This window comes from Pseudopodoces humilis, chromosome 7, assembly GCF_049639895.1.
Source record: "Pseudopodoces humilis isolate 2021_Gansu_Grassland_sample_001 chromosome 7, ASM4963989v1, whole genome shotgun sequence".
NCBI classification, from domain to species: Eukaryota; Metazoa; Chordata; class Aves; order Passeriformes; family Paridae; genus Pseudopodoces; species Pseudopodoces humilis.
In genome coordinates, this window is record NC_142206.1 from 5,966,782 (window position 1) to 5,988,926 (window position 22,145).

Here is a 22,145-nt window from a genome sequence, read left to right on the forward strand (position 1 = left end):
CATAAAAATTGAGGTTCCTGATCTCCTAAATGTAATTTGTAACAAGGAGGAGGAAATGACTAACCTCAATGTATTTATTGAGAAAGCGTGGGGGTGGGGGTGGGTTTGACATCTCTTCTTTGAGTGAAATGTTGTTTCTTGTTTTCACTTGCTGTGAAATCAGGAGTAGGATGGGGCTGCACAGAGAAAATCTGTTGCATTTGCTAGCTTGTGAATGTGTGGAGTAAAGCAAAAGGAAACTTAAAAACCGCTGAACACTTTGTGCATCTGTAATTGCATCTCAACTGCCTTGATTGAATTCTGTTCCTTATACCACTATGCTTCAAGGGCAGGTGAAGACAAACATGAAGTTCCTCAGGAAGTAAAATACCTTTAAGATAAAGCTGGATCTCCTGCCTGGAATGGCAGCTCTGCAGTATCTTGCACATCCTGTTGCTGACAGGATAGGTTCCTTAATGAAATGGTCATTGCAAAGGCTTCTGATCAGGCAGAAAGATCACAAAGTCAAAACAAATCAGTGAGGATTCTCCTGGGTTGGGTGCTGTTCCTTTGTCTTCTGCACTGGCATCATCACTCTGTGGTGGCCACAGAGGGTGAAGAGACTGTTCCATGTAGCAGAATTCAGAGCACAGGTCAAGTCTGGGATCTGGATTTCATGTTCAGTTGTTGGTGTCAGACCAGGCAGCAGAATGAGATGCTGCTCATCAAAAGCCCAGAGAGTGATCCTGATCAGTGTTAGACCTGGAAACCAGAGACAGTAAGAGTGTTCTTGTCTTGGTTTTATTAACTTTGAATCCCTGCAGCAATGTTTAGGTAGAACAGAAATCTAATTAATTTTTGTTAATGAGTGACACATAAAATGTATTAGGGTTATTTATGAAGGAAGAGTTGGTTTTTGTGAATTAATACTTTTGAAAAGCTCTTTATATTCTTACCAAGAAGAGAAGTTTTAAAAATAATGAGAATTTTGTAAGGCTGTATCTCCCAAATTTTCAGCTTGTTGTTGTAGTTCTGTCAGAGATAGGGCAACAGGTAGTCAGCTCGATGGACTTCCTCAGTATGTCTACTTTTCATCCCGTTTCTCAGGTCCCAGAAGAGTTCTACTTAATAAAATTGTAGCTGCTTCAATAAGGTTTGATTTCACCTTTGTCAGCAAATAAAAAAGGAAAAGTTTGATCCCACTATAAAGCAGAGCAGCTGGCATTGATGGTAACTTCACTGGGCAAAGCTCTATGTGAATATTAGCAAGAAAATAAATTCATATTAATTTTCACTGAAAAAAAAAGTTTTGCTTATGATTCCAATAAGAAGATTCAAAACTCTTCTGAAGTTAATTATGTGATGCTAGTAAAGGCAATATAAGTGATTACATTGTCATATTGGCATTTATTCCAACAAAATCTGTAATTTTAACTATGGGTTTATTTGTGAAGTTAAAACTTGTAAGTTAAATATTTTTAAAAGTTATTTTGGAAATTCCAAGTAGGACTCTGTTTTTTCAAGACAGCATATAATTATATTAGCTATAGTCCAGTATTGTTAAATTGTCAGTTATTTTACTTGCATTTTTAATTCTGCAAAGATTGACTATAAAGGACATTGGTGGTAAATTCAATTTACATAGAATAGGTTTTCTTTGATCAAACCCATCATTTTTAATAGTTAAATTACATTAATATTGTATTTAAAACTATGCAGATTTTCTAATGAAAATTTAAAATAACCTCATTAATATTAAAGTATAATTATTAATAACATTGCAGTTCTACCTGAATATCTGTTCCTTTTAGCAAAGAAAACATTTTTTTCTAAGCTGGACTGTAACTGCTTTATATGAAAGTAGTAGCAGTAGGATTGACAGTTCATATTTCCAAAATATAAACTGCATCAGTAATAACAATTCTGTGATTCAGTAAAACGCTGCCCACATAATACATCTGTAAGAATTAGAATTAAATCCTGACACCAGTGAAGTGAGCTGTTGAATTTGTAACTAAGGTTTCACCTGTAATTTGCAGCCGATGTTCTGCACGTGGTTACACATGCTGACTTAACAGTTCTTGGGTTAGTGCTTTAAAAACACATCTGACCCTAAAGTTTCTGCCTTTTTTTTAAAAAAAAAAAGTTTGGGTTTTTTTTTGTTTTTTTTTTCTGGATTAATTTTGAGCTTAGTCCTGCAGGGTGATGAATGCTCTTCGTATGCCTGAAAATTGACTTCAGTTACTCTCAAGAGGGACAGTGCAGTGTTGAGCAGCATTTTTAAAAGAGCATGCACACATCCTACTGTGCTGCCAAAAAGGGATGGATCAAGTGCTGCCATGTTCAGCTTTTTACTTTGGATGCATTCACTGCATGCTATGGTGATTTCATGCCATAGTCAGGCCTGTGGGGAATTCCATGTATTTATGGTGTTCCTGAATATAAGGAAAAATTGGATCCCAAGTTTTTGGCGTACTCGGATTTCTGCAGATTATTAAAAACATGGTGTCTGTTTGAAAAGCTTAGAGCCTAAAGCAGAATGGATTTCAATGCAGGAAGATACTGTATCAGGTAGCAGTTAATGAGAGAGACTATCAAGATAAATTTAAAAAGAAAATTCCACCTCTAATGTTATCGAGGTGTTCCATACATGTCTTCTAGATTTTTATCATGTGACTAAGAGCCAGCAGAAATCCCTAGGTGTGAGTTGTTTAATGCGGGAGGAGAGGTAATTTTTGTGCACTGTCATGGTGCTTCACTGGCTTGGGCTTGCTCTTGTGGGATATCAGAGGGGCTACCAGCCTTCTTGAACGTGCATGTCCAGGAGCAGATCAAGGAAGATCTTTTCCTGGGGTGGCTTTTCCCAGCTGTTCATCACTAGGACCACACTGCAGAGGGATCTCAGCGTCATGGTGGTGTACAATACCCTGTTTTCCAGGCAAGGATTTCGGGCACTACCTGTTCTGAAGCCAAGAGTGAAGAGCAGAGTTGACTCTCTCCTCCAGCACCAAAAGCCTAAGCTACCTACCAGATTCCAAAAGCCATCAGTTCCTCCCCATATCAGCCCCATGTGTCCAGCCAAGCAGTCAAAATATGTAAATATTAAAATCTGTAAATTCCAAGCTCTCAGCTCTGCAATCCGATGGCAATATCAAACCACCAGAGTTTTGCTGCGTATTTAAACTGACTGGAGTATAAAAGTAATTCACATGCATTGTCAAAGTAAGTGATGTAAGGAAAAACATTCTCCTTTTATTATTCACTTGTCAATTCAGTGTAGCAAAGCTATTTTAAGTGTACATGAATTCCTGTAACACTTCCAATCTGCTACAGAGTTCAGCAACTGTCTGGATATAGGATCAGTATGGCCAGGACAATGTGCCAGGTTTTCACTCAATTAGGCATGGATTCAGAGTAGTGCTCTGCATATGTCATGGTGTAATCTGTATTTCACTGTTAAAGGCCGTAGGTTTTTTGGTGATTAATTTGCTGAAAATAATTTTTGTTCCCCAGATGTGTTACAGCTTCATGTTGTGCAAATTAGATGGAAAAGCTTTGATTATTTTGTGGTATCTGATTTTTGTCTACTTTTGTAGCAGCAGTAAGAGATGTTTTTCACAATTGGTAAAGACATTATATATAAGGCAGCTGGATTGCATTGTTTCAGGAGTCTAAATTAATTGCCTAAAACACATATATGACATTTCCAGTACTTTGGTTTGTCTGTAAAATTGAGAAGCTGAGATTTCAGTAGAGTATCTCTTTGAACTGTGGCATTCTGTCTTGCAGCTACAAAGCAGGTAAACAGTTAATTACTTCCACACATCTTTAAACAACAGCGTTGTAATTTATTCCTAACTGAGATCGCTTTGTATTCCTTGTCATATCCAGGAGAAGAAAAAAATATATAGAGAGATAATACTTCCATACTACAAGTCCATGTACTGCTGACATGGAATATGTGGAGAATTTCATACTTGAAGGAAGGAATGGAAAAATAATCTAATGTGTTGTTTATATGGTGATGATATATATCTTTGAGACATATGTTAGCTCTTGGAGTATTGAATGCTCTCTAGGTGAAGATACATTGCTCAGTTTTTATAAAGATATTTTTATGTATATTTTGGATAAAAGCCCAAGCTCCTTCAAATAGTTTGAGCTAAGGGATTAAGTAGGTAACCTGAAATTGAGGATGGATTATTTGATACCTGGTTACAAATAATTATGGACAGAAATAAGATATGTATTTCTTTGTAAGCTGTTGCACATTTCTAAAGATTGGAAAGTCAAATTTTAAGTGGGAAGCATTCTTGTTAAGTGAAAAAGTACTGAGAATATTTATCATATATTAAACTAAAAATGTGTGTGCTAACTTCCAAATGGGGATTAAGGATGTGGATAACAATAGGGAATAATGCAGAAATGGAAAATTGAAAGCAGCTGAGGCTGTGTCCTTTAGCCTTATGCTCTGGGATCTTACAAACTAATTTGGGTTTGCTATATACATGGTGCAATACTAAGAGGCATCATTGAGACATTTATTGAGTTTCTCAGTGTCCATTTTTGTTACTTTTCCTCTACCAGACTGGAAGTGTGTTATGAAGTGTGAGCACTTGCCAAGCTCGTGCTGTCCGTGCACAGTTAACATTCATACATTTGTGCAGAGTGAGACACATTGAAACCCTCAGTAACTCTGTGCAGAAATAAACCTTCACAACTGTGAACTTGTTGTATCCCTTTTCAGAATATATGTGTGAGCAGTTTTCTAAATGCTGCTCTATTTAACTATAATGGACATTGGCATTCCATTTAGATGAGCTTGATTAAAGTAATAGAAGATGAAGGATTTGTTACTGAAAAATCACAAAGGTTGAAATAGACTTTAAAATTATGAGAAGCAAAATAGTCTTGTGATGAGTTTTTTTGGTCTGCTGTTTTAAACCTGCAATCCACAGTCACTCTGCAGTCATTTAAGAACAAAGAATGAGATGGATACAAGTAACATCCTAATGATGCTTAACGTTATTGTTTTTGTAATGTAGATTTCACATTTCTGCTATCACAATTGGCTGGTGCTAGGTTTCTGCTAGTTTCTCTGTTTTAGATAACTCTTACAGGAGATGAAGGCATGAACATAAAGTCTGGCAGAGGAACACTTGAGATATTTCAATTTTGGCATTTGGTCAGTTGTTACAGTTAATAGGAGTGGTTTGAGTTGCACGGTGTCCTTGTCCTCTGTAACAATGATGTTAAAAATATTAAAATAAATTGTTCAGCTGGAAATGGTGGTTGCCCATTAATCATCCAGGGGAACAATGGTGATACATTTGTCTAATACAACTATGTGTGTTATTGTGTTCTGTAATGGTGGCAAAAAGACCTGCTGAAAAAACACCTAATCCCTTCTTTAAAAAGTATAATTTTTAACTCCTGTTGGGTATTTTTTGTTTTTTGGTTTTTGTTTTGTTTTGCTTTTTGGGGTTTTTTTTATGGTCATAAAAATTCAAGTAGTTTGTTTCTTAAATATTAAGTTACATTCCAATTCTGCTTTCTTTTAAAAGACTTCCATAATAAAATCACGACTTTCATCAGCACAATTACTAGTTGATTTACTTTGGCATACCCTTCTCTGCCTAGAGAGACATGAATGACACACTTGACTGTTAAATGAGGCATTCAGAGACTTGAAGAAAATGGGTTTTCATCTTCTTTTAAAGTTAACCTTGTGCCAAAATTTTGTAGAGGCTGTGGAGGTGATTATTTCATATTGCATAAATGTCACTTCCTTCACGTAGACGTTTTGAAAGGGCATTCTTTGGTCATCACATCACTTCCATTTTAGTCAGGTTTGCTCTTGGCCCAAATGGAAGCAAGCTACCTTTTTATTGTTTGCTACATGAGGAAAATTTTCCTTATTATATATAAACTGTGTCAGTGAATTTGTATTTCAGACATACGAATGAGAAATTAGCTAATAAATTTCTAAAGTGGGAAAGATTACAGCAATACCTGTCTAGGAGAAATCATGAGAAGATACAGATATATAAAGATAGATAAATAGATATATACACACACATGAATATGTGTTATTTTTACCTGATATTGAATGATTAAAGATTATGTTGTGTGTCAGAAGGATGCCAGAGGAACTCCATAAGGCAGAAATGAAATTACAGTACATTAAATGGTTTTGCTTATTTTCTTCTTTGTTTTTTCTTGCAGGATTGTTCATCTTCAGAAGAATACAGCATTGCTGCAGCATTGCTGCCTCTGACAACTGCCTTCTATAGGGTAAGTTTCTATTGCAAACCACGGCTATTTTGTATTTTTTTTACATCACATACATTGTTAAACTGGAGAAAGGGATGATAGGAGATACATGACAGGTAGGAAGATTCATTCTAAAATATATGAATGTCAGTGAAAATCATCAAATAGACTGGCATGAACATTATTCCAGAAGGACATTTATTGATGTTGGGTCATTATGATGATGAGACATACACCCAGAACTAAATGCAGGCCACATGATGGGTTAGAGAATTATCATTGAATTATACTTAGTCACTAAAATAATAGAAAATAATAATTTCTGGTATTACTCTGTAAAACTTATTTATTTCAGTACTAGTGTGTTTAATTTGGCATGTTAAACATACACTGGCCAATTTAATGCAGTGGCCACTGTAGTACAGTTGGCCAATAAAATACTTGGCCAAAAGTACAAGTTTTCAGTCTGTGTAGTTGTTAATTTTGGAGGATATTATGAATGGGTCATTTCAACTTTATATTTGTTTTCAATTTCTTCTTTGGGTTTCTTTCTGGGGAGGAAAGTACATAATGTTTGATAGTGGCAAAAGACAATATTACAGTAAATACAAAAATGTAAATAATGCAAATTTTATAAGTAGTTATTTCAGAAGCAGAACTCTTGTAGTATGACTGTATTTGTTTTAGTGTCCCAATACAGTAGTGTTTTCACCAGTTCTGGGTAGCTCCAGTCCTGCTTTTTAGGATGTACATACCTGAGGAGATAAGTTCAGAATGTGGACTTGCTTGCAATATTAAAGAAATTTTATTTAATGTGATTGTTGTTATACAACCCAGTTTGTGAAATAAGTGCTTAGTCATTGGTAACTGGTACACTGTGATATTGCAAAACAGTAGTTGCTTTGGCAGCTTATTTACACATTTGTGCTATAGAAATTGAAAAATGCAACCTTCCACTTTTCAGATGGCCTATGAAGCATTTAGGAGTAGCCAGAAGTAAAATGCAGAAGGTTCCCTATTTTAGCTGAATGGAAACCAAGGTTTCTGCAACAAAAAGCTGAGAAATCAGTTATTTTTAGTTTAAATTATATATTCTCATCCATTTCTGGGTTTTTTTAAACTAGAAATAGATTCTGTCATGTTGTTTTTAGAATTAAAAACGTCATAATTTACCAATCATGGAAACCAGAATCATCTGTTGAAAGCAAGAGCAATTTTGACAAACTTAAATGTGGAGATTTCTTGACATTTCTTATTTAAACTACTACTTAACAACGTGTACAGAGCATGAAGTGGCAAAAAAAGAGGAAAAATCCTCTTCTAATTATTTGAACATGTAAAAAAGTTTTATTTAAATGTGCTCTAATTTAGTTGTGGGGTACATAATAACCCCCAACTGCTTTTAGGGAAGAGTGCACAGGATATTTTCATTCTCTTATGTAAGGTAGCATGGTGAGATGGTAAATTTTTCAGTCCCATCAAATAGACTTTCTCCCATCTTTAGATCAAAGTTTATCTTTTTCTCTTCCCTCTGGTTTGAGTCCTTCAGTAGCAGATTTGTTCTTTCACATTTGCTGCTGCCACAAATACTTAATTTGAGAGAAGAGCTAATGAGCTGCAGAAATTTCCCTCTTCCCTATTTTATTCTTACTACTGCATAAATTCTTTTGAAGAAATTTCTGCTTTCTTTTTATTTTTACTGGTTTTTAGTTTTTCCTTATAAGAATAGCCAAGAGAGTCTACATAGCTGTTTACCTTGAGAGGTACAGGGAGTGTTTTGAGGTGTTATAGCAGTTTGGTTAGGTTCCTACCTAAGTTTGATCAAGTAGGCAAGCAAAAACAACCCAAACAAGACAATAAAAAGAGACTTTTAAATGTAGTATTAGGAGTTTTGAAATAAGCTTAAACAAGTTTTGATTTCACCATCAAGCAGAGAAAAAATCTGGATTAAATATAAAATATATTTAGGTAATTTCATCTACACACTTGTATTTTTTGCTAGGGGTACCAAGATCTCACACCATTTCTCTCACAGAAAGTTCTCTAAAATCTTTTTTTAATAGCCTAAACTATTTAACTCTAAAAATACACTCAGGAAACTGTGAGTCCCTGGATGGAAGAAGCATAATGAGTTTTTTAATGTGCCTGACCTGAATTAAAAATTAAAATAACCTGACTATTAACTTGCAAAAGCCAGCTGTTAATGCATAATAGAAAAAGAATTTTGTTTTTCCCAGATCTAATCCTCAGGTTCAGTGATGGTCCCCTTTGGTATGTCCCATTAGATACAATTCTTTGGCAAAAGTACTTATTTTGGCATACAACTATTCATACTAAACACAAACTGACATGCTGTTCAGAACATAAGATTATTAGACTAACTTTGCAGTGATTAGTTAAAATTCAGATTAACAGTTTAAGGTTCAGTCTGAATTGAATTTACACTTTTGAATTTTGGGGGTTTTTTTAAGTAAAAAAATTATACTTTTTGGAGGAGGATTTTTCAGCTTCTCTAGAGGTTTTCAAAATTGTGTCATAGACTAGAGTGAGTGTGTCCTACCTGGCATGAACCTGTGCTTCAACAGGAAGAATTCTCTTACCTCTGCCATATGATTGTGTTGATGCTTCCCAAGGATGAAGCAGAGTGCATTTGTTTTATTGGTGTTTCTCTTCTCAGAATATCATGTTTAATGCCAGCAGCCTGTTAAATCTCATTTCACCCACCCCTTTTGAGACTGGACAATGTTCTTAGTAGCCAGGAATAGACAGGAATTGTGCATCTGACAGTGGCACAGGGTTCCATTTGTGTGTACATTGGTGTGATTGCACAGGCAGTGCTCCAAATCAAATTATCAGTGACAAAATCTGTAGTAAATCTAAAAGTCTAGTAGAGTTCTAAGAGTATATAGAGTTGAGTCCAGTCTGATATTTTACCATCTATGTTTGCTGTAACATTTTGATGGGAAATTATGATGGGATTTCATGTCACAGCCTTTCATTGTTAGTGTAATTCCTGTTGCTTCCAATAAGGTAGTAAAGAGTAAGTTACACAACATCACAGTTCCTTTATGGAAGGACTGTTGTGTTCATGAAATGTTAGGCTTCATTTTATTTATCTAAGACAATGCAGAGCACAAATGAAACAATTTCCTGTGCTTCCTAAATAACTTTACCGTGTTTTACTGAACATAACGCAGTCACCAAGTGTTTGAGGTGTATAAATAAAGAGAAGGACGTGGTTTTGTTTGAGTTCAGCAGATAAGCCAAGAAACTGGGCAGTAACACAACTTAAAACTTGGAGGTGATGTTGGTAAGTTTCTGGAATGGTTGTGTCATGCATTAGCCTTGAGGGATTTTAAAATATTTTTGGTAAAACAGCAGAAAATTTAAAGAGGGGATCAAGCTGGCATGATGTAACCCATCTTGTCTTAATGCCTTTGCTTGTTTAAAAACTAGTCTAGGTTATTTCTACACAGATCCAATTAAAATTACAAGAAACATCACACTGTGTACAGCATGCTAGGAGCTCTTGGGATGTCTGGTGAAATTTCAGAATTCTCCCTGAAGTCTGGTGAGTGATCTATTGTGAAACTTGATCAGGCAGGATTTGATCGCACTCTAAGTCAGAGCTGATGGGATTAAAGTCATAGACAGGAAGTCAGCACTGGGTGCATATTTGTGGCCTGGAGTAATAATTGAATTTTTCTAGAAAAAATAGTCCCAATGCTTTTTAAAAATTTTAAATATTGGACACAAGCTGTTAGCAAAGTGTGACTCATCAGTGACAGTGGACTTTGGTGTGTACTGTTAATGTCACAAAAACAAACAAATTTTTGCTTCTGGGTTAGAAAAAGGTTTTAGTTTACCATTAGTAAGACTGTTGGAATTTTGTTTAAAATTGAAACAATATAAATAAAATGTATTTGTACGTGAAGATAAAAGAATTTTTCCATGTTTTCATGGTACGAATGATCCGTGCTTATTTGCTATGTGGTTCACTTCTTCTGTGGATCAAGTGGAAATGTAGTATTCCTCGGTGCTGCGGAAAAGAGCTCTTCTCCTACGTGTGGGAAGAAAGGACAAGAGGAAAGGGACGTATTTTAATCATGTTTTCCTTTTCTTAACTCATCAAGGAAGACAATTTGACGGTTGCGCAACTGGCATTGTCAGATTCCCAGGGTTTGGATTCCCTGCTTCGTTCTGGGTCCTTGCCAAGGTGGCAGGATGTGGTGAGCCCCACGCTGCATTTCTGGGAGACTCAGAGTGCACACAGGCAGGATCAGTGGCAGGCACCAGTTCCAGCCTGTCCTGGACAGCAACACAGGGAGCAAACTCTATCAGTCCCCGCTGCTACCCCAGGCAGAGGCCACCTCTCCATCTGCAGCTGAGCTGATGTTTGACACTGATCAGCCTCCCTTGCATCCCATGAACACAGTTAGACACAGTTGTGTTCCCCTGTGAACCTGATTGTACAGGTTATAGTAACATTTTCTACCCCTCAGGGATCTTTTCCAAAATATTTTAACTAAAATGTTACGGTTAAAAGTGTGTATGATCATCTGTGCTCCCTTCCTGAGTATATTCTACCACACTGCATAGTCCACAGTAATGCACTTGCAAATCTTTTGTTGTTTGGTATTCAGAGGTGTTTGAATAAAGGAAGTGGCAAAATAAAAATATACTATTCTGAGAGTATCTCCGTGTAGATATTATGAATGGGTTTCCACATTTATAAACAAGCATTTCTTTAAATTGGAATATTCAGAGCAGTATTATTTTTTCAGAATCACAGGTTTAATTTGAATTTCTGAGTCAGTTGTTTTAATGGTTTGATGTATACTTGGAGAGTGCTGATCTAGTTTAGGCAAAAATAACCCAAACACAACAAAATGTTTCAGTTTTATATTACATTCAAATTGACATTTGTCTTTTAGCAAGATGAACTAGAGACTGCTTTATAATATTTATGTGACTTAATTATGTAATTCTTGGGAGAGAGGGAAAACTGATTTTTTTTTTTAAATGCTTCTAAGCCACAAAATTTCAAATAAAATTTCAGTTGGACACTGATGTGAATTTTTTTGTAGAGATTGAAATGGAATGAGAGAAATGAGTCTGCAGCTTTGCAGACTGGGACTGGCTGAGATCCTTTGCATATGGCATCATTGGGCTGTTCATCTGCTTGGCTGCCCATTTTTAATTTGTACTCCATGTTCATGTGCCTTTGTTGAGAATGAAATAGAATTACATAAAATAGGAGACTTAGCAAAATTTGGTGTAAATCATTTAACTTAAAACCTTTGAATTACAGTACAGAACATTTCTTCAGGTCATCTTAAGAATTCCTGGCAGCATTTTCATGAAGGAAAGGATTTTAGTCCAGGGGCTTTTTTCATAATCTTCAAGGTGAATACAAAATTGTGCATTAAGTAAGAAGCTGAATAACAAAAAAAACATCAAACTGGAAGTATTTCACATTAATTCACCATTAGAAATAATTTAAATGTTTTCCATAGTGAAATATATATATGGTGTTTTGCACAGCACAGTGATAAAATGCAAGTAATTTGAGTGTGTACTTTCCTAGCTGAAATGGATTACCAAGTTTCAGTAACAGTTATGGCAGATACTCAATAGAATAAAGTCTTTTCTCCTCGAAGTGCCTGAGTAAATGACTGCTCAACTCCAGAGCCTGCTGGGCATAGGAAGGATCCCCAGTTTCATGGATAAAAGCTTTCCCTGAGGATTTGAGGTGGTTCTAGTGAAATTCAGAATAGTTTATAATATTTTAATCATTATCATGAACCTCCCCCTTCCAAGAGAGACCCAATTCAAGGTTAATTATGTAACAGAAGCTTCATCATTTTTAATGTGCTCGTTGTGCAGCAGTAGCTGCAAAGTCACAGGGAGGGCACCCCACGAAAGGCTGATGTGGAAAATCCATGGTGATGGGTCAAGAGTTTGATTGCATTTCTATGTCTTTGTCAGGCAAATTTTGCAGTTAGTGTCAGCTGGAATCAGTGGAATATTGGTCCACTTGTACTGTGGAAAACAGTGGAATAATTTGGTACTAACATTATCTCTGTTACTTTATAACAATAGTATATTAGTGTTTATTTTAGAATTTGTGTGAATAACAGGGAATTGCATAAAGCTATTGGATAATGCAGTTAATTTAGAAAAGCAAAATTAGTGAGTTTTTTTACATTTAACATGAGTTTTGATTTTTAACTTTAATTTCTGCACAACGGTGATTGTCCCAAGTAATTCTTATAATCATCAGCGTGTTTTCAGCCTCCTGGAAAGCTAGGAAGACTTTCTGTAATGTGTTAGCTTTCTACACTGAAGTATTTTCATTCTTGCACCCAGTTATAATAGTTCCTTCTAAAACCTTCTGTCCTTCTCTGGTGTGCTTGGATTAAAATCACTTCTACTTTAAAATTGTTCACTCTTGAATTGCTGGCTTTAATTTAGGAAACTCCCATCGTGAAAGACTTCCTTTATTGTCTTGGCAAGGAGTTTTGTCTGCTTCCATTAATTTTCTTTTTGTATCTCTATCCTGCCAGTTCTGATACTATCTTAGTCTATGGAAATGTTTTTGTGACTGAAATAGTATTAAGCAACATTATTTTTAGTACTAAAATTATTTTGTTTATCCATTCTCAGAATACTAATCCCTTTAATATAGAAATACATTAAGTTGCCTGCTTAAAAAGAACATGGCTGTGTCATGTAATGGATAGTAGGGAAGAAGCTGAACCACAAAAGAATATTTACAACGTTATCAAGTGTGTAAATAAGCTTTATTTGAATTCCTGGAAAATCCAGGAGCCTCAGTTGTGGACCAGAACTGGTGGTGCTGCTTTTGTACAAAAGAAGAGAAAAATGGAGATACTTACCCTCAAGAGCTTACAATATGTATTTGAAATAAGTAATAATACTTGAAGCCAGGCAGTTTGAAGCATTGGAAGGAAGCTATGGAGTCATCATTATTGTTCATGATTCATGTCTGTCATCATTATTCATAATAGTCATCATTACTGTTGGTGATTCTGTGCACCAGTAAGTTAATTAGGGCTGAAGTTTTTAAAGACATGACCTAAAAGCAGGATTTTATTGACTTCTCAGAGAGGATAATGTGGTTACTTGGCAGGTGCTTATGAATTTGAGTGGGGTCATGGAAGAGCATTTTTAAGGCAATGGTCAAAGTTTTGTCAATATTTCCAAATACTGCTCCAGTCAAAAGTTTTTATTACATCCATTAAACTCTATTAAAATTACATAATTAAAATGAATATTCTTTTCATAGAAATATTATAGTTCAGTAAATCATTTTTGTAAAAGAAAACATACTTTTCAAGCTGAAACAGGAATCTGAGGATTCTTGTTAGTTATGATTGAGTGGTTTTGCTGTATCCCTCGCAAACACAGGCAGCCAAATGTCATCTCTGACCCTTAAGATTTTAGCTTGTGCACTTTGCTTCTGAATGGATACATAATACATGCCAGTAGAATACATTTTATGTCCTTGCAGTAGAGAATATCTGGATTCCAAAACTATTTTTAGGTGGGGGGAAAAAGAAATTAAACAGGAAAGTATAATACAACTGCTTAGCATATTAGTAGGAGAGACTAAGTAGAGAATGTTTTTAACATGTGTCTTTACAAGGAATTTAGGAAATTAATTACTGGGGTAACTTTGCTCTGTTGAAGAGTCTGGCTTTCCCAGAATGATAACATCATGGAAAACATAACTTAGCAATCTGTAGTTCCTTTCCTTAGTGGTTTGTGGGAGGAAGTACTTGGTCAGGAAGAAAAAAAGGAAATTCCCCCAATTAATATACATTTTGTAGTAAATTTCTGTTTCTGAGGAACTGACCCGCTATTGCCTGGAATAAGGAGAAAGCTTTGGTTGCATTTCCTCTATATTGGATCACATCATTTGTAACTGATTTTACTTGAGCATGTTTTCTCCAAATGATACGTAACTCTGGTTTAACCAGTTTAATTTAGTTGTAGCCCATCTCTTTACGTTGTTACTTCTAGGGGGGATTACAGTGTTACAGAAATTCTGATTCACTTAGAATTTTCACCCTGAAAGAATTTCTGGTGGCTTAATTAAAATCTGGTAAAGCTTCTGACCTTAAAGCGAAGGAATGTAAATGAAGTAACAGAGTCCCCTGTTTTCCATATGTGTAAATTCAACTCTGCCTCCTCATCACCATGTCCTTATCCCAGTGGAATGGAGCTTTCTGCAGGAAAACACAATTTCCGTCACTGAGCTCTGTTTCATTGGAGCATTACTATCCTGCATGATTTGAGCAGCATTATTTTATGTTTCCATGAGAGAGCAAATGCTTACAGACACTAAGGGAGAAAAATAGCTGATCTGTTTGGGTGTATTGCCTGCTTCTGTGTGAATGTCTCAGTTGCCAATCCTAGGTAGCTCATCAACAGTTTAAAATGACCAAAGAACTGAGGTGACAAAACTGCTTTTCTTCCTTGCACATCCAAGTGATTTAAGCCCATAATACTCTTGTTTTCATCTATATCACCGCATTTTTTTTCCATTTGCTGTTTCTATACCCTTCACGACAGTACTTGCAGTTGGAATTCTTGGTAGGATGCTCTTCTTGGCTTCCTCTGATTCATCACAGCTCTCTGAACTTGTGAATACCACATCAGCTGATTGCCATGAGTTCATAACACTGTGCCAATAAGAATTTCAGGGCAGGTGTGTGGCTCTCCCCTTCCTCACACGCTGCACATGCCGAAACTGCATCTTACCATTTGGCACAACTGCTCCTGACAATATCCTGCTCTGTAAGGCACTTCCATTCAGCACCTCCACAATCATTGTCTGTTGGTCAAACTGGATTTTGCTTAATCTCTCAAATGGCTTAGCTCAGAGTGCAAGTTCAGTTTTCGTGTCCATACTTTAAAAATTCTGCATAATATTTGGGTTCCTGATTTTGCCCATCCTCTTTCTTTCACCTGAACCGAGTTGTGTATTTATAATTTGTATTTATAATTTGTACTGTCAAGATGAGATCTACTACTGTTAAAATTCTATGAATTTGCGATTTATATTCTGTATTGTACCCTTACATCTTTCAAATTTGTGTATCCCCTTCTTGAGGGCTACTTAAGGACTGTTGTTTTAATAGTTTCTTCAGATAAGGAAATGCTGCATATTGAGAGAAATTTAGAAATAATTTGACCAGTGAAGGCCTAGAATGCTGCCATAGAAGAAGTAAATAATAATTAAAGAACTACTAGAATGAAGTAACACAAGAACTTAAAGCAGATATTCTATTACCCCCTGGGGGATTATTACATGCTTTATTTAACTGGGCTTTAAGTTACTTATCAGGCTGTCAATAATTCTAAGAACTAGTATTTGAATATAGATAAAATCCATAAACTTGTGAGATTTGCAGGGTTTATTTTTTCCCAAGCACAGACCTGGATAACAACTTTGTTGCTGTGGGTTATTTTTGTGGGTAGAGCCAATGCCACCATTCTGATGCACTCACAAGTGCACACTCACTGCTGAACCACCTGATCCAAAGGGATTCAATGACTTTTTAGGAGATTTTTAAAATAACTGTGTCAAAGGTTGAAAAACTCTTCAGATGGATTCAGCACTTCAACTGAGAATTTGTGAAATCTTTATCTGAACTAATGGATTTAACCCACCAAAACTCTATAGAGGGAGAAAAATCAAACTATTTCTCATCCACTTCATGGAGTTCAACCTTATTTAGAACTGTGAACTTCTTGTATGAAAATGTCTTCTCTCTTTTTTGGGGGATCTGAACATAGCTTTAGACGATTTTAGTTTCCTTTCTCTTGTTTTATAGCGGAACTATTTAAATCTCTTTTTATCTCTTTGGAGAAAGAAGTATGTTATTTTGTGTATTATTTAATGTTACAAGGAACTTTGTATTAGCATATATCTGTCTTGATAAATCTATGTAGAAATCTGAGGTATTCTGCATGGCTTTAAGTAATGTCTAGTAAATTACACATGACCTTCAGGAATCTAGGATTAGAGACCATGAGTCTCTAAACACATGTTTAAATGACTTTTGCCAGAAAATGTATACAGTAAATAAAGCTCCATCCAGAATTACATCCCATTTTTGCAAAATTCTAGAATTCTATTGCCCTCTGCTGGTTTAATGTACCTGGCTGTGGTTTGGTAGCGCTGAATTATGAGTGAATTGACCTTCCCTTTATTTTTCATGGTGGAATAATAGTAGGTAAACAGTGTGATGAACCACTTTATTTCTCATTTTATTTTAAAATAGAAGTCAATCTTGAGTCTGGTTTGGTGGCTTTCTGAAGGCAGGAGAGGGGGAAAATTGTTTTTTTTGTTGTTGTTGAGATTTTCAGGTTGGAGACAGCTCAATTTAGTATTTCACTTTCTTTTCCTATATCAGTAAAATAGAAATTAACAGAAGCTTTCCAGTTCTTCCTTCATGCTTTTATGACATTTCCCCACACTCGTGTGCACAATACATGTGGGTATAATTTTATACTTCAGTCCAAATGGGAAAGCCATTCATTGAATTGAATTTTTTTGTCTGATGTCATCCATGCAGCCCATAAACATCCAAGCAGACTCATAAACATATTCATATAGTTTTTGGAGTATGTGCCTGTAACGGCTTTAAGGTGAGAGAGTTTAGAATAGATAATAAGAATAAATTGTTTATTGCAAGAGTGATGAGATGTGAGGGAAGGTTTCCCAGAGAAGCTGTGGATGCCCCATCGCTGGAAGTGTTCATTGCCAGGTTGGATGGGGCTCTGAACACCCTGGATGAGTGGGGGTGTCCCTTCCATGGCAGGGATGTTGGAGCTGGATGATCCTCAAGGTGCCTCCCAAGCCAGGTGTTCTGTTGTCCTGTGATTCAGGCACACACTGGGATGCAGTGTTACCTGCAGCTAGGATGTCAGTGAGGGTTGCTCCTGGGGGACAACTCCAAAGTCTTGTTGGGTTTCCCAGGATCTGTGTGGGCACAGCAGAGGTGTGGCTGCAGGACTGGCTCGTAGAACATGTTTCCATGCAGAGCTCAGCTTGCATCGCCTACACAGGAGCAGCTGTTGCCTGCAGTACCTGGTACCCACTCGTGATGTGCAGCAGGTGCTGACTGACTGCATCTTTATCTAAGCAGCTCAGAGACAGGGAGCAGCTCTTCCAATTAGCACTGCCACTGTGTCCTGATGGTCTGTAAGCCTGCACCTGCAGATTCCAGGGATGACTGTAACCAACAGAGTAGAGGAAGAGCTTTGGCATGCAAAGGTGCTGCAGTAAGTTCCTCACAGAGGTTGGATGGATAATCCACAGCCAGTGATTCCTTGAGGAGCTGAGCAGGAAGCTGCTTTTTGTGTTTGGCAGCACCCTCCTTCTCACTTGTTCTGCTTCATTCTCTCAGCAAATATATCCAAACCAATGGCTCAGGCTGTCAGTTGGAGACAGAAATACACTTGATTTCTGAAGTAAATTGGATTTCTCTAAAAAATAGTGCACTGTCGAGTTTGCCCCTTCATTGCCATAACTGGGAGACATGCAGCAAAATCCTGTGAGAAAAGAGCAGTTAGGTATATTCATACTTTGTTTTTATTCTTTTTGGTTTGAAAATAATTTTTTAACTTTGTAATCAATAGCTGGATCCTCTGTTTTGCTATAACAAAGTTCCTTCTTTAAGCTTTTGTGGTATAGAGGGTAGTAACTGCTGAGTGACCAGCACAACAGATGGTTTATCAGAAACAAACAATCTAGATAATTTAATGTTACAAAGACATTCTTTAAGGGCCTGGACCCCACAGCAAGTTTGGGAGTCTTGGAACTGGTGCGTATTTCTTACTGAGCTGCAAATACCATTTTCACAATCAGTGAAATCACAATGCAGTGTCAGGAAAGGGGGAAAATTCTAGGAAGGTGTAATCCAGTATCTCTCAGTAAGGTGGAAATAATGGAAAGATAATGCCTGGATTCAGGAAGTTGCCTTTATAGTCAGACATAGCAAGTCCCAAACCTGCCTTGTATTTTCACAAGCTGTAGTATGTAATTAATTATTTTGATGGGGGTAATCACATGGTAATCATATGACAGGGGTAAACATATAGGTGTTTCATGTGGAATTTGGGAAGGGAGTGTTCATGGGTTTTGAAGTTTCATTAATATGTTTGAAGGACTGTGTCCTTTGCAGAAGTTAACTGATTTTCTGTTGGTTATTACAATTTACGCCTCAAGGCTTTTTCTGTCATACTGACAGCTTTAGAATAAGGACTTCATCAGTTCAGAACTATTTTTATTATTTTCTTCTGGAGTCTCTTTTAAGCTGTCAGTCCCTAAATCCTCCCTTATAAGTAGGAAATTCTTTTGCTGCCTCCTGTGTTCATTCTGTCTGGCAGGAGTGAGCTATTGGGACATAGAGAAAGAGCACAAATATCAGTGTAGTTTAGCTGCCCTGTGGAGAGCTAGGTGAAGATATATTTTATATATGTAGTATTTCTTGATGGAAAACACCAAATTACTGCCCTACTTAAACTGGAGAAATTCTGAGCAAATTATTTTGAATGCAGCAGTAAACACTGGGGCCCTTTTGATGTGTTAGTTGGATTTCTATTCTAGGGAGATGGGCTGACTAAGCACTCTCAGCATAGAGAATATAGAGACTTCATGGAATGCTTATATTTGTACCAAGAATATTTTTAGTCCATGGATTTAGGCTGCATAGGAATAACAGTCTGCTTCTTGAGGTTGGTATTCTCACTGCTTCTTTTACAAACAAACTAACCCAAACAAGCAGAGAATCCAAAATGATTTTGCCCAAAATAACTGGCAGAGCCAGGAACTGCAAGTCCTGATTTTGATTCCATGCTCTGGCCACTATCAGGTTTTGCCATTTGTTTCAAAACATGCAGGTGATGAGAAGGATAATATTTATGATCACTGAGCCTTTTTGATGTGTTTTCTATCATGCTTTGTAAACAAACTTCTTTTATTTGGTCTAGGACTTATTGTCAATGTTGATTTATGTCATTATATTTGAACATACATCTCCATTGTTTAAAAATTACGTTTTGTACATGGCTGTTGATGATTTTAAATTATGAGCACAGGAAGAGCATCTAAAAGCCCCTCAGCTTTCCTGTCACATTTGCCCCATGTGAAAATCATTTATCTCATTTTTATTTCTTTAGACCCAGGATTAGGAGCTTAAACTTCCTTTTGAGTTTGTGTCAAAGATCTCCTCTTTTCTACCCAGTTTACACAATTACCTGATTTGGGTTGAGGCATCAAAGGCAACTGCAGAGGTTGATGGTCAGTTCACTCCTTTGTGTGCATTTACTGCACAAATTGACGTGAGTTACCCCTAACAGCTAGCTAGGCTTGAACAGATATTTTTTTTTTCTTTTATCCTTTTGTTTTTCCTTCCCTGTTTTCTTTCCTTTCCCCTTTTTCCTTCCCTCTCTTTCTTGACATTCATACTCCCTTTTTGCAGATCTGTTGTGACTGGGAATTCAGTCCCAGTGAAAAAAACAAATAATAAATCAAAATAATAGTCATGATATGGCTTTAGCACTAACCTTTGCCTTCAAGCTATGTTGTCCATATATTTACTCCATGATTTACCCATCATCCCTATTCCTCTGTAACACAGGTTTTGTGCATCTGCATTTTGAGGTAGGTCAATGCTTGGGCCAGATCAATTTGTGGGCCCTGTGATGTGTCTTTTGTATGATTAGGTTTTTTCAAGGGAATGTCCAGAAATCCCTACAAAGATCATTAGGACACTGTTTGTGCTGAGCTGTTCTGTGATTTAACAGCTGGATCAGGCGTGGGAGATCAGTTATCATTTCCTGTGACCTGCTGTAAGCTGCACCACAACTGAAACTTGGGCATCTGTTAAACAAACCAGCTCTCTGCTCTCTCAGTCTGGATTGAATGAACAAAGTCACATTGAACATTATTTAAATAGATGTAGATTTCTTAACAGGTTACCAAGAAAATTTTGATGAAATTCCACATGATCAAATCAAAATTGTGCTGCTCACTTTTAGATGGCTAAGCACAGGAAGGCACTTCAATTGAGTAAATTTTATTAGCATGTCACAGAGCATTTCCTCAGATATAGAACTTTCAAGAACTTTTGATAGGGAATAAATACATGGCACATGATCAGGACTTTCAGCTCATGCTGTACTTGGAAGAGCACAGTGAGGAAAACACAGGTTGAAGAATTGCAAAACCAGAAATCAGTAAACCAGACTATAAAATTTTTGGTTGTAATTTCCTACCCTTCCATTTGAATGCCCAAGTGCCAGCTAGGGAAATATTATAAGTACTGACTGTTCTGTACAGTTCTACAATTACAAATATTAAATGGAGTAGCAGTCATGCTCTCCAGGAAAGTGGTTCAGAACACAATCACTAAAGTAAAACCTAAGTTCTAGATACAGTGTGTGTTTCAGGTGTGGGTAGTATTGTGACTGATAGCCATTTAATGAGGCATCCAGTAATGTCCTCTATTCTTCAGTCCTGCTGCAGAAATAATCCTAAGCACAAATTTAGATGATCTGCTTCTTTGCTACATGCAGAATACAATACATTATTTTGTGGCCTTATTTTTTCAAAAAGTAAGAGCGTATGATAAAGGATGTAATTCTTTATGATTTGGGTCATTGAAATAAATTTCTTTTCTCTGTATGTGGTTATCCAGAATATTAAACAACTCCCTCAGAGACTAGTGCAACCTAAATAAATAGATGTACTTGAAAAAAATGGTTCATTCATAATGACTAATGCTGTAACAATTCTGGGCTTGTTTGAGACTTTACAGTGATCCAAACCCTTGTGACTTCAAAGAACATACCCAAATTAGCACTCTTTCAGGAACTGGATTTGGGTCATGCAGTTCAGTAAATAACACTGAAGATAACGATTTATCTAATCTTCTGCTGTTTGTTGGAAGGACTCAGTTGACACTCACTTTAAATGTCATTACTACACTTCTAAATAAAATGAGAAATAATTTTCATCTGTTTGAATACTGATTTCTATGTTGTACACTAGGTTATTAAAAATCCTGTGGTTTGTTGGCAAGGAAGATGTTTTATATTACAAAAGTGTTCTGTACTGTTATCACTAAATTCTTACCTTAATTCTCATTTTTCTACTCTGAATCAAGAAAACCATGCCTTGCACTGGCATTAGACCTGTGTGTTAATTTCTTGAATGGCACAAAACTGAGGATAATTTCTCTATCCCATATTGCAGTACAAAAGTTGATATATTTTACATTTCAGTTCATACCACTAATCATATATATATACACATATGTGTGTGTCAGCTCTGAAGCCATAGCCCTTAAAAGAAATTGAATAATAGGACTGATTTGTCAACTTTGCACATTTTTTGCTTTCAGAAATTAGCACCTGGGGTTAGTCAATTTGCTTACACCTGTGTACAAGATCATCCTATCTGGACTAACCAACAGTTCTGGGAAACAACCTTCTATAGCAATGTGCAAAATCAAGTTCGCTCCCTCTACCTTACAGCCAAAGATGACAACCATGCAGTACAGTTGAAACAAAAGGTAGGAGAATAGCCAGAATTATTAAAATAGTAAAGTAATATTTTTGTTCATATATTAATTGTCTCCTAGGTTACAAAGAGTTATGGTTTTTCCAATTTTATGTGTTTTTCTTTCATTTTCTTCTGTATTACACAGTATACAGTAACATGAGAAATAATAGAAATTTACATTTATCTGCAAAGCATTATAATTTGATGTTAGCTCAATTTAGTGTGGAAAAAAGCATTTGCAAGATACCTAGTCATTCATTAATGTAACATCAGGCTTTAGGTCACTAATATC

At 36.3% G+C, this 22,145-nt stretch overlaps 1 protein-coding gene across 6 annotated transcripts in view; it reads left to right on the forward strand.

Annotated features, from left to right (window-relative positions):
- The window catches only part of SBF2 (SET binding factor 2), a 232,027-nt gene that overhangs the window by 161,335 nt on the left and 48,547 nt on the right, over positions 1 to 22,145 (forward strand). For all 6 annotated transcript variants that reach the window (XM_014257906.2, XM_088057519.1, XM_014257910.2 and 3 more), the window contains 2 exons: positions 6,205 to 6,273; positions 21,693 to 21,863. In XM_014257906.2, coding sequence (XP_014113381.1) covers positions 6,205 to 6,273; positions 21,693 to 21,863 — 240 coding nt within the window. The remainder of the gene's footprint in view (positions 1 to 6,204; positions 6,274 to 21,692; positions 21,864 to 22,145) is intronic.